At 37.1% G+C, this 12,702-nt stretch overlaps 1 protein-coding gene across 2 annotated transcripts in view; it reads right to left on the bottom strand.

The window, feature by feature from the left end:
* slit1b (slit homolog 1b (Drosophila)) overlaps positions 1-12,702 on the bottom strand; it is a 59,051-nt gene that overhangs the window by 43,957 nt on the left and 2,392 nt on the right. For both annotated transcript variants that reach the window (XM_051105268.1, XM_051105269.1), the window contains exons 2-4: positions 6,254-6,325; positions 5,895-5,966; positions 3,702-3,773 (exon numbers count right to left, since the gene is read on the bottom strand). In XM_051105268.1, coding sequence (XP_050961225.1) covers positions 3,702-3,773; positions 5,895-5,966; positions 6,254-6,325 — 216 coding nt within the window. The remainder of the gene's footprint in view (positions 1-3,701; positions 3,774-5,894; positions 5,967-6,253; positions 6,326-12,702) is intronic.

The raw sequence follows: 12,702 nt of genomic DNA, 5'->3' as shown, positions 1-12,702 counted from the left end.
ATACCACCAAGCCTGTCCCTAACGTTACCCATATCACACCTCAATAGCAGCAATACAATACAAAATTAAAGCTGCAAGCAGCGATGAAAGGGCCCTCGCACCCGGGCTCACCGCCGATCGGAGGCAAATGGTGGGCACTATGCTTTTCACATAGTAAATTTAGGAGGAATATGTCAAAGTCATTTATATGTGCCAAACTTCCTGCTGCCAGTTGGTGGCGCTATGTCTATAACTGAATATTGGCATGTAGATGTGTTTAGGCCAGAAGTTTTGTCAAATATATGAAGTTTGGTGCAGATTGAACACAGTATGCTTGAGCTAGTGTAAGACATTACATATCTTGCTGCCAACAGGTGGCGCTATGATTATATCTGAATATTGGTCTTTAGATGTCTTCAGGCAAGTACTCTTACCAAATATGTGAAGTTTGGTTCAGATCAGACATTGCATGTTTAAGTTAATGTAAAATAAGTCATTTCCTGTTGCCAATAGGTGGCGCTATGATAATAACTGAATATTGGCCTCTAGATGTGTTCAGGCCAGGACTCTTATCGAACATGTGAAGTTTGGGGCAGATCGGGCATTGTATGGCTGAGTTATAACAGCTTCTATTCCCATGGCGAAACATCGAACTTTGTCAGGCCGCCACGGACACGCCCTTCAATGAAAACTCAAGATCTTCACAATTTAACATCGCAAAGGCCTTTAGATTAGACTGACCATATATAATGTTGATTTCATGAAATCTGTAGGAGGAGTTTCTCACAGCGTAAAACATGTCACTTCCTGTTACCAGCAGGTGGCGCTATAACTATACCTGAATATGGTCATGGATATGTGTTCAGGACCAGAGTCTTGTCATACATGTGAAGTTTGTGGCAGATCAGATATTGTATGGCTGAGTTATAACAACTTCCTTTTTCATGGCGAATCATCAAAGTTTGACAGGCTGCCACGGACACGCCCTCCAGTGAAAACTCTAGATCTTCGCAATTTAACGTCACAAAGGCCTTTAGATTAGACTGACCAAATTTGGTGTTGATCTGAATAAATCTCTAGGAGGAGTTCGTTCAAGTACGATGCCTGGAAGTGGCAAAAATGAGACAAAATTTGCTGGAAAAATAAAAAATAACCGACTTCCGGTTGGTTTTCGGATTTTGCCCCAAGAGACTTTTTTGTAGGTATTGGTGTGTTACATGTGTGTACCAATTTGCATACACGTACGTGAAACGTAGCTCAAGGCGCACTCCGCTGAAAGTGTATAGGTGGCGCTATCGAGCCATTTTGCCACACCCACTTCTGAAACCCATATCAGATGTAAATTTTTACCGGTTCTGGTGCGTGTGCAAAGTTTCATGACTTTTCGTGCATGTTTAGGCCCTCAAAAATGCGATTCATTTTGGAGAAGAAGAAGAAGAATAAAAATAATAATAATAATAATAAACAGAGCAATTCCAAGAGGGTCCTCGCACCACCGGTGCTCGGGCCCTAATGAACACAATAAGCACATTGTACTTATTTTGATGTTCATAGTACATAGTAGTTAAGGCCACTTAATATAAAGTGGGACCAAAGTTAATATTTTTACATTTACTAAATTTCAATTTCATCATTACAAATTTGTACTTACAAATATACTTAAATACACAATAATGCATCTCAATAGAATTTACATTAAAATGTATTTAGTTTAGAATAAATGCTTGAAGTAAATGTTTTGAATGTCATTGGGAACCTGGACCACAAAACCAGTCATATGGGTCAATTATTAAATGAACTGATATTTGAATAAATAAGCTTTCCATAGATGTATTATTTGTTAGAATATGATAATATTTGGCTGAGATACAACTATTTGAAAATCTTGAATCCGAGGGTGCAAAAAAATCTAAATATTGAGAAAATCACCTTTAAATTTGTCCAAATGTACTATTTTCATAAGTATTCTTTTAAATTTGATGTTAAAGTGCACTTTTTCACAAGTGGATTTCAGTTGAGTTCAGTATTAGCATGCTTGCTAAGCTAACGATGGGATGCACTAATAAACATAGATTAATAAACACAGCAGACAAAAACATTAAACGAAACAGTCAACGACAATTTATCAATGCATAAAAGTGAATATTTGCATAATGGAAATTTTCCCACATTATAATTTACTATCTTGTATTTTTTGTAGGACTGAGCTTGTTGCAGTGCATTTACAGGATTTTCTTACTTACAAAGGATGGTGCTAGAAAGCGCTATCATTCTGATTCTTACTATTCAAACAGCTTTTGCTTTAGGAGCGTGCTTACAGTCCTTAAAATGCTGTATTGATAGGCAGCTCACTAGGTTTTGGAGTGAAGCTATTCACGCTACAGTATCCTGTCAAATGAAGTCAATTTCCCAGTGTTCCTGAAGAGACAGAAATACATGAACGCTGAAAAATAATTAGTCTTTTCTGTCATCATCATTGGTTCGTAACATACACATTCTTAGCTATGTTCACACCCGGTTAAGGCAAATTAAAAATTTTGCTACCCGCAGTGACAGAGTTGAGGTAAAATCTACATACCAATCATAATTAGCAATCACCCCTGTTATTTCCCCTCTTAATTAAACGTGTTAATTAATTGTGCGTGGAGAACGCCGCCATGGCGCCAATTAGCAAAGCTAGTCTAATGAATCTTTGAGTATTAGGAGACTATTACTTGTTTTAATGAACTAGCTCTTGCTTTGTTTAATTGTTCACCACAAAATTCAAACAAAGAGCAGGAAGGAACCCACATGACCCATATTAACATAAACCAATATTCCTGAGGATACCAAAACAAGTGTCTCTGAATAAAAAAACCTTATGAATTTCATTTATAATAGCAGACATCTTTCCCTAAAGGCATATGTGGGTGGTTGGGGGTGCTCGCAGGCAGACTGACTGAGCGCACCACGTCCATATGGCAACTCGCTAATGAGACAACGTGTGAAATGGCATGAACAAACAACCAAATAACAAGCAAACACAGCTGTCCTTAACTATTTGTTCACACCCATTATGCCTCTTTCCGTACACCCACACATTCCTACATAGTTTCCTTTTTGACTCACTGCCCCCGACAGTGCAGACATTACCAACTGTATCTGTATTCAACAGTAAATACTCTATGACTAACCACAGCTAACTAACCTAAGCTCTTATTGAGACGTCAATGTCCAGTCACTACACAAGCAGGTCAGAGGTGTTTTGATGCAAATTCATTGGTAGAAGCTAGACAAATTAGCTAGATGCTAATGTTTATTGTCATATTTCGAAGACAATATAATGATGGAAATGCCTATAAATATGCATAAACTTCAATTAACATGCAATTAAGTGTCTGAAAACATATTCAGTTTGCACTGAATGTAATGTTATGAATTGAATGTTATGTTATGTCCATAATTAGTACTCTTTTTTAAAGTATGCTAAAGTGTCTTTCTTTTTCAGGAAGGGTGACTACAGTTGAGTTAAAAACCCCTTTACTAACCATAGTTAACTAACCTAATTTCTTATTAGGACGCAATTGCTCAGAAAGCCGCTACACAAGGGGACACAAATTCATTGGTAGAAGCTGGTCAATTTAGCCACATGCTAATGTTATTGTCATATTTTTGTGTGAGAATGGGTGGTTCTGTCTTAACAAGTATTTCCTAATGTTTCTGATAAGGAAACAGTCACTCACAGTCTGGAGAGAGATGGATTTTTCAGGAATAGGAGCTCTGGGAGTTGCTGGAGACGGTTTCGGTTGAGGCGCCTGGGGGAAGAACAAAGACATGCGGCTCGCAATTAAACCCAGTTTGAAGATTACTAACTAATTGTTCCTACATGCTACAGCTTTCAAAGAAATTAATTTTGCATCAGTTTCTAATTAGTTGCACAAATTGTAATGTTGACTGTATTTGTCCACTCTGTTATCGAAATGATTGCCATTGTAAAGTATTGTATTTATTTAAATTCAAACATTTTCGTGTTTTGTGGTAAACCACAAGCCAGCATTTGGCCTCAAACTAGCTTAATTTAGATATTTTCAGCAGAGGTCAGAGGAACATATTTAAAAAAAAAAAAAATCGGGAAAGTAAAGGTTAATTTCACAATGACCATGATTAATTTTACATATCCAGCTTTGGGGACTCTGGGATTCCAGATATTAAGAATCCAGTCAATTTCAACAGAACCTGAGGGTTAAATTCTATAAAATTTATATTAACATTATCCTTACTAACCCAACAATATCATTTTTTAAATGCAAATTTCTAAGGCTTCTAAATTATCGACATGATTAGATGTATAAAGATGGACACCTACTATACTAAGGCAAATTTGGTTTACTTGATTATCCATACATCACTTTTTTAGAAAAATCATGTTAAAATACTTGCTTATCTTTCAAGCATCTTTGTATTTCATTGCATTCTATGTTTTGAAACTACAGCGCTTTTATCATAAAATATATTATTGGCAGATATAGAGTGATGATTAATAGAAATTTCATTATATGTAAGCCTGCTAAACTGTTTTAAAAATCTCACTGATTTACAACGTCGAGTCAGAGTTACATCTTATTTTTAGTTCATGATAAGTGTCAGCATTTGCACAAAATTTGCTCAGTTTGGGCCTCTGAATAAAGAGGTGCTTTTCCTCTTCAATTATTAGCTCCATATTCTCGCTATATCATACTATATGAGCCATAAAAGCCTGATCCATCAAATATAATAATTGTCCCAACATGCTGTTGCTTTCTAGAAAATAATTTGTGCCAGTTTTTAAATGTAATCAACTCTGTTACCGTAGTATTTAAGAAAAGTACCTAACAAATATTTTCTTCACTTATGGTAAACTACAAACTACAGTTATGGTTCAAACTAGCTTAGTTAAGATAGAGAGATTATTAAGAGAGAGAGTTCTATTTCAAAATTGCAGATTATTTCATATATCAGGCATGAGCCATAAAAGCATAATAATTGTCCCAATGTGGCTTCCTAGGAAATATGTGTGCCAGTTTCTATTTGTAGTCAACCCTGTTACCATTGTACTTGTTATTGTAAAGTTATTTAAGAAAAGTACCTAACAAATATATATATATATATATATATTTTTTTTTTTTTTATGGTAAATTATTAGCTTAGTTTAGATATTTTCAACCCTGTTACCTATTCTGATATAATTGAGAGAGAGAGACAGAGAGACTTCTGTTTTTAGATTTTGTATAAAGGTTCAATAAACTGTTCCATTTCAAAACAGTAGATAATTTCATACGTCAGGTATGAGGCACAAAAAGCCTGATGCATCAAATATAATAATTGTCCCAACATGCTGTCACTTTCTAGGAAATAATTTGTGCCAGTTCCTAATTAGTTACACAAATTGCATAGTCAACCCTGTTACCATAGTAATTGTTATTGTAAAGTTATTTAAGAGAAGTCTATATATATATATATATATATGAAGAGTTCAGATGCAAAACCAGCTAAAAGCCATCTCGGTCAAAAATGAGATAATGATACTGAGTGAATGCTCTCGACACATATTATACGTCCATCAAATACTTTTTCTCCAAACTCGCTAAAATCCCAGCCTCAGCCCAATCAGAAGTACCAGTACTTACATAGAAACCTATACATCTGAGCCCGATAAAAATGCATTTTTTAAAGAAAGACGTCAGATGGATTTAGCTGGTTTTGCATCTGCATCTGAACTCTTCATATATATATATATATATATATATATAGACTCCTGTTTTTAGATTTTGTCTAAAGTTTCAATAAACTGTTCCATTTTAAAATAGATAATTTCATATGTCAGCTGTTTCAGTGTTAAAACCTTTGAAACAGAATACATTATTATAAAAATAATTAATTTGTATCTCTCAACTCACAGTCTGTCCAGCTCCTTCAGATCACTGAAGGCTCCTTTATCAATAGAGATGATCTGGTTATCCATGAGGTGCCTGTAGAGATTGATAGAGTAATGTACAGTGAAAGTTAAAAAGAAAACAACATTCAAAATACAGTGGAGGATGGGGAGTTTCAGGAACAGCCACACATTCCATCCTCTAACAGCATACAAACTGTAATTACAATACAATAAAACTGTTTGCTTGTTAATTGTTGTTTACATGTTAAAGTGTGCTCTTGTCTGCTTCCGGTCTGTCCTCGTGGCTTATATAAATGTGTATTACAAAATACAACACAAATAAGATTGAGGTAAATAAAGAAATAAAGAAATAAAGCTCACAAAATTCGTAGGTGCTTCAGGCCAGCGAAGTCATCCTTGTCAATACGTGTAAGGTTGTTAGAGTTCAAGTCCCTTTAAATGAAAGAAAGAGGAATTATTATTTTTTTTTTATTTTGTTCCACTTTCTATATTTGTACACAAACTGCAGTGTTGACTGTACTTGTCAACCCTGTTACCAAAGTTTTTGATATTGTAATGTTATTGAAGAATGTTATCTAACAAATATTCTTTTTTAAATTATGCTAAACAACAAGCCAGCATTTTACTCCAAACTAGCTTATTTAAGACATTTTCAACCCTGTTACCCATTCTGGCGTTATGCTATATTATTTATACTTAAATGTAGCAATATTTAATGTGGGTTGGACAAAGAAGAAATATGATGATGGTATAAGGGGAAAAATACATTAATGGGTATGAAAAGAGGTGGATAAGGTGAGGCTTTTAATACGTTAGGCTTGCACATTTCAATAAGATTTGATGCAACAACACTGATTAAAGAAAAGTCGGCAAAGAGATCTAATTAATATCTCAATAGTTTGTCCCTGGCAGTCATGAGATCAGTGTAGACACTTTTTGGACACCAACACACATGCCTGAATAAACTGAAACCTAAGAGATGGAAATAAAATCCATACAGACCATAAATTACACATGCAAAGGAGGGTTATGTTCATTGTTAAGAGGTGAGCACTGACAGGCTGCCCCTTTTGTAGTGGAAATATACATTTGCACACACGTAGACTAGTGTCACCTGGGACATGGGCTGTAATGGCACTATTGTGGAAAAGAGCCCAGGTGTGACCAATCAGGGCAGTGAATGAAGTGACTCCTTTAATCCTTTAATTAGTCCAGCATCTGCGGCCAACACTGGGACCATTAACGTGGAAAATTGGACACAAAAGCAGCTTGATCTCTTCATCTGCTATACATCCCTACAGTTTCCTTGAGAGCTTGACAAAGAAGCTAATAGCTTGTCACAGATATACACATAACCAGAAGACCTTCATTTCCACCAGCGCGGTTGGGTGGCAGTAAAAAGTCTATATATAATTCATGCATTTACAGTGGTTCATTATAAGGCCTAAGAAATCTTTAGAAAATATATTAGGGAAATAATAATTAATTTGATGAAAGCAATTAACATGTAATTAACATATTCATAGCAGAAGTAACCTTTGGGGAGGTTAATTTTGGACCTTTTTTCTCAGAGAAATAAGGTTAAGCAGATTTAATTATTTACAACTTTTGTTTACGAGGATTAACTAACACTAGGTCTTCAAAGTCAAATTTGTTGGTGTTACAGAAAAACAGTTTTGAATATTAATTACAGTTTTCACAATTTTCACAGTCTGAAGGTCATTTGTTCCAAATATGTTAATGATTGGAATTTAATATATATATATATGTGTGTGTGTGTGTGTGTGTGTGTGTGTTTCATCATTGTGGAGAATGTAGAAGTGTTGTTGTTGAAAATTAAGATTAAACTTTTTTTTTTTTTTTTTTTAGTGACACCCAGGAAATTACTTTTATACAGCATGGAGTACATATAGTTGTTGTATTTTCTCAATTTTTACACAAAATGTAATATTGACGCCATCAAGTTTAACCGTTACCCAAGTTACTGACCAATGAATAACCAAAAATAAACAAGAAACCACAGTTTGGCCCCTAAAAAAATATGATCAACAAGTGATAGATTCATTTAGGCTACACTTTCAACCCTGTTACTTGCAACCCTATCTCCCATTTTGGCATATACATAAACTCAGGGGAGCTGTAAAGGGGGAAGTTTGGGATGGTTCTACAGGACCTGGTCAGACGGGTAGACCAGTGATTTTAGCATTCCCCTGAAAAAAATGATTGTGAGGGAAGTCCAAGCCAAGGTACATGTATAGCCTAACTTAGTCTTCTAAGTAACAGATTAATTTAGCAACTCTGTTACCCATTCTGGCATATACATAAATGCAGAGGGACTGTAACAGGGGGAAGTTTGGGACCAGCATGAAGGCCCTGGTCATATGGGATGGCATTTAACCTGTTTATGGGGCCCATTGTCCCAGCCTATACACCTACGCATCCTCAAAGTTTGGCCCCTAACAATCAGCAATCCTATACTTCAGACTCAACTTCTTATGAACAGCTAAGTTTACACTAAAACATATTTATTTGGCTTTGTTTTTGTAAAAAACAACATCTGGCCTTAAACTAGCTAATATCTACCAAGCGAGAGATTATTTTAGGCTACATTTTCAACCCTGTTACCCACTTTGCCATATACCGTAACACAGCACTGTAACAGGAGGAAGGTTGGGATGAGCATGAAGGCCCTGTTCAGATGGGGGGCCCAATGAACTCAGCGTTCCCCCAGAATACAATTTGAATTTTTTTTTAAGATTTATTTTTTGCCTTTTCGCCTTTATTTTGATAGGATAGATCATCGGGAGAACTCGGGATGCCCGTAACTCAACAGCACAGTATGTCGGTGCAGACGCCCCCAGAATACTATTTTGAGGGGAGCCTGAGGTAATAAGCCCAGAATCACTAGTAGTTCAACTGCACAAACACCTACGCACCTTCAGAGTTTTGCCCCTAACAATTAGCCATACTTCGGATTTGGCCTCTTATGAACAGTTACGTTTATACTCAACATAAATGTTATTTATTGTACTTTGTTTTCAAAGAAACCAACATCTGGTCCCAAACTAGCCACCATAAACTAAGAAGCAGATTAATTTAGGCTACATTTTCAACCCTGTTACCCATTCTGGCATATACCTACGCACCTTCAGTGTTCGGCTACTACCAGTCACTTCTGATTCAATCTCGCATGAAAAGCGTTTACACTGAACATATATTTAATTTAATAGGCTTTATTTTGTAGAAACCAACATCTTGTCCCAAGCTAGCTAAGATCTACTAAGTGACAGATCCATTTAGGCTACATTTTCAACCCTGTTACCTATTCTGGCATTTACTTATGCACCTTCAGTGACAGCTGAGTTTACACTGAACATATATTTAATTTAATGGACTTTACATTTTCAACCCTGTTGCCCATTCTGGCATATACATAAATGAAAGGGGAAAGCCTGGGACAATTCTAATGGCCCTGTTTAGAGAGGGGGCCAAGCAATTTTCTGTCAATAACCTGTCTAGGAGGCCCATAAGCCCTAGCAGTGCCCCACAAAAGCACCTACACACATTCAGTTTGGCCCCTAATAATCAATACATCTTCATATTCAACCATGTCAGAACAATTTACACTGAACGTATGTTTATTATTTATTGGACTTTATTTTTGTAGAAACCAACATCTGGTCCCAAACTAGCCACCATAAACTAAAATCTACTAATGACAGATTCATTTAGGCTACATTTTTTTCCCTGTTACCAATCTGGTATATATATAAACACAGGAGGAAAGGTTGGGACAATCCTAAAGGCCCTGGTCAGTCAGGGGGCCAAGCGATTTTCAGCTTTACTCCGGAAGACAATTTTGAGGGGAGTCAGAGTCAACAACCTGTCCAGGAGGCTCATAAGCCCTATGAGTGCCCCTACTTAAGCACCTACACACCTTCAGAGATCAGCCCCTAACAATCAACCACCCCATACTTCAGATAGTTGGACTTTATTTTTATAGAAAGCAACATCTGTTTCCAAACTAGCTCAGATCTACCAAGTGACAGATTAATTAGGCTACATTTTCAACCCTGTTACCCATTCTGACATATACTTAAACACAAGGGGAAAGGTTGGGACAATTCTAAGGGGCCTGGTCAGACAGTGACCAAGTAATTTTCAGTCAATAACCTGTTCAGGAGGCCCATAAGCCCTAGCAGTGCCCCGCATAAGCACCTACATACATTTAGAGTTAGGGCCCCTAACAATCAGTTCATCCCATACTTCAGATTCAACCTTGTCTGAACATCTTACACATACATTTAATTTATTGGACTTTATTTTTGTAGAAACCAACAACCATTTGTTCCCAAACAAGGCAAGATCTACTAAGTGACAGATTAATTTAGGCTACATTTTCAACCCTGCTACCCAATCTGGCATTTACCTACACACCTTCAGTGTTCGGCGACTACAATCACTTCTGATTCAATCTCTCATGAACAGCTAAGTTTACACTGAACATATAGTTAATTTAATGGACTTAACATTTCCAACCCTGTTACCCATTCTGGCATATACATAAACGCAGGGGGGAAAGGTTGGGACAATTCTAAGGGCCCTGGTGAGACAGTGGCCCAACAATTTTCAGTCAATAACCTGTCCAGGAGGCCCATAGGCCCTGGCAATGCCCCACATAAGCATCTACACACATTCAGAGTTCGGCCCCTAGCAATCAATCCATCCAATTCTTCAGATTCAACCTTGTCGGAACAGTTTACACTGAGCATAAGTTTAATTTACTGGACTTTATTTTTGTAAAAACCAACATCTGTTCCCAAACTAGCTAAGATCTACTAATGACAGATTAATTTAGGCTACATTTTCAACCCTGTTACCATTCTGGCATATACATAAACACAGGAGGAAAGGTTGGGACAATCCTTAGGGCCCTGATAAGACAGGAGGCCAAGAAATTTTCATCTTTACCTCCAGAACATGATTTCGAGGGAAGTCCAAGTCAATAACCTTTTCCCAATCTATCTAAGATCTACAAAGTGACTATTTTGGCTACATTTTCAACCCTGTTACTCATTTTGGCACATGTACCTATGCACCTTCAGTGTTCGACCTCTACCAATCACTTCTGATTTGATGTCTTACGAACAGCTAGGCTTACACTGAGCTCTTTTACAGAGCATCTGAGACATGAGATACCCTACACCAGATATTTAATATGATGATCTAATCAATCAGTTTACATTCACTTTCAATTCATTTCATTCAAAAGGCAAAAACAGCTTGTACACAGACATCCTGTCCGTTCTCAACTCTATTATTGGCCAGTGATATCATGTTGAGCCGTTTGAGCGCTGCAACCCTCAGCAGCCCTCCTTCACAACCCCCCGCCTCCCCCCAGCCAACTCAAATAACGGCGCCTCCACAGCTCCATTCTTTACCACTGCAGGGGCAAAGCTCAAGGGACGATGGGGGATATTATTTGGCTAGTGCAGTCTCCTTGATAAATGACTCTCTTTGCTGCACATCGTCTAGGGAATGTCCTCCTCACTATAGAGCTGCTGGTTGTTATCAATATTGCTTTCATTGCTAATTGTTCAACAGGGTTGAACACATTGAACCTCATTTAAATGCCTTTTCATTGTTCATTGCGACACTTCTCTGAATTGTTTGTTGGTCCTGAAACATCATTCCTGTTGAGGGAAGATTCCTATCCTTAAAGTCACATTTACAGTCGAGGGTGAAATCCAGTCATTTCGGTTAGAATCTTAGAATCAATTTTGTGTAAGGTCAAAAGATTACCCTATGCGGATTTCGCAACGGATTCAAGCTGGTTACATGGATTTGCCCCAATGACCAACAGAAGGGTTGTCTGGTTTGAAAGTGGCTTCTGTGTGAGTTCGGCTTCATACATCGCTACACTATTGCTAATAGATGATGGACCTTGTCCGCAAAAACTTTTTCCGACCACAAGTTTATGTTTAGAAGTAGCAACGTCTGATGTAATGAACGATTCATTCTTCTAATTTAAATCTTTTTAATCAGATTTTGATTCTCAAAACCAGCCTGAATGTAACCACTGGAGTTGTTTGGATTACTTTTCCAATACCTTTTTGAAGTGCATAACTTCTGAACCCCACTGACTTTCATCATGTGTTTGGAAAGATCTGAGAGGTTCTTCAAACATTTGCGCAGAAGAAAGAAAGTCATACAGGTTTGGCACGACATGACAGAGTCTTCATTTCTGAGTGAACATTTGTGACTTGCAATGTGAGGCACTGCTATATAACACAACAAACTTAGAAAACAAACATATGATACACCTCAGTATGATCTGAAAGCGGTAACCGGAATTACATCCTCCGAATCAATGGACATTATGTCCTGCAGTATCAGTTACCTTTGACATCTCAAGCCGCACAGCAGGTTTGATGGACACACTTTGAGAGCTCTGACATGAGATACTCTAACCTCTCAGACACACAAACATGCTCATATACAGGGCCAGTGCATAATTTAAAGACCAACACTGTAAACAGAACTAGAACACAACAATTGTGCTGGACTTTCTCTGAATAGAATATTACTGACTGTGCGCACATATCTATCTATCTATCTATCTATCTATCTATCTATCTATCTATCTATCTATCTATCATTTATCTATCCTCCATCCATCTAATATGTGTTACTAACATAATTCCAGTAAATAAATTTTTCTCAAAGTAAACAGTCCATTTCATGGCTCTTTCAGACTCACTAAATTGCAGCCTCAGCCCAATCAGAAGTACCAGTACTTACATAGAAAC

Source organism: Labeo rohita, unplaced genomic scaffold, assembly GCF_022985175.1.
Source record: "Labeo rohita strain BAU-BD-2019 unplaced genomic scaffold, IGBB_LRoh.1.0 scaffold_95, whole genome shotgun sequence".
Lineage (NCBI taxonomy): Eukaryota > Metazoa > Chordata > Actinopteri > Cypriniformes > Cyprinidae > Labeo > Labeo rohita.
Note: the sequence above shows the minus strand (reverse complement) of the source record. Positions and strands in the feature narration are given on the sequence as shown.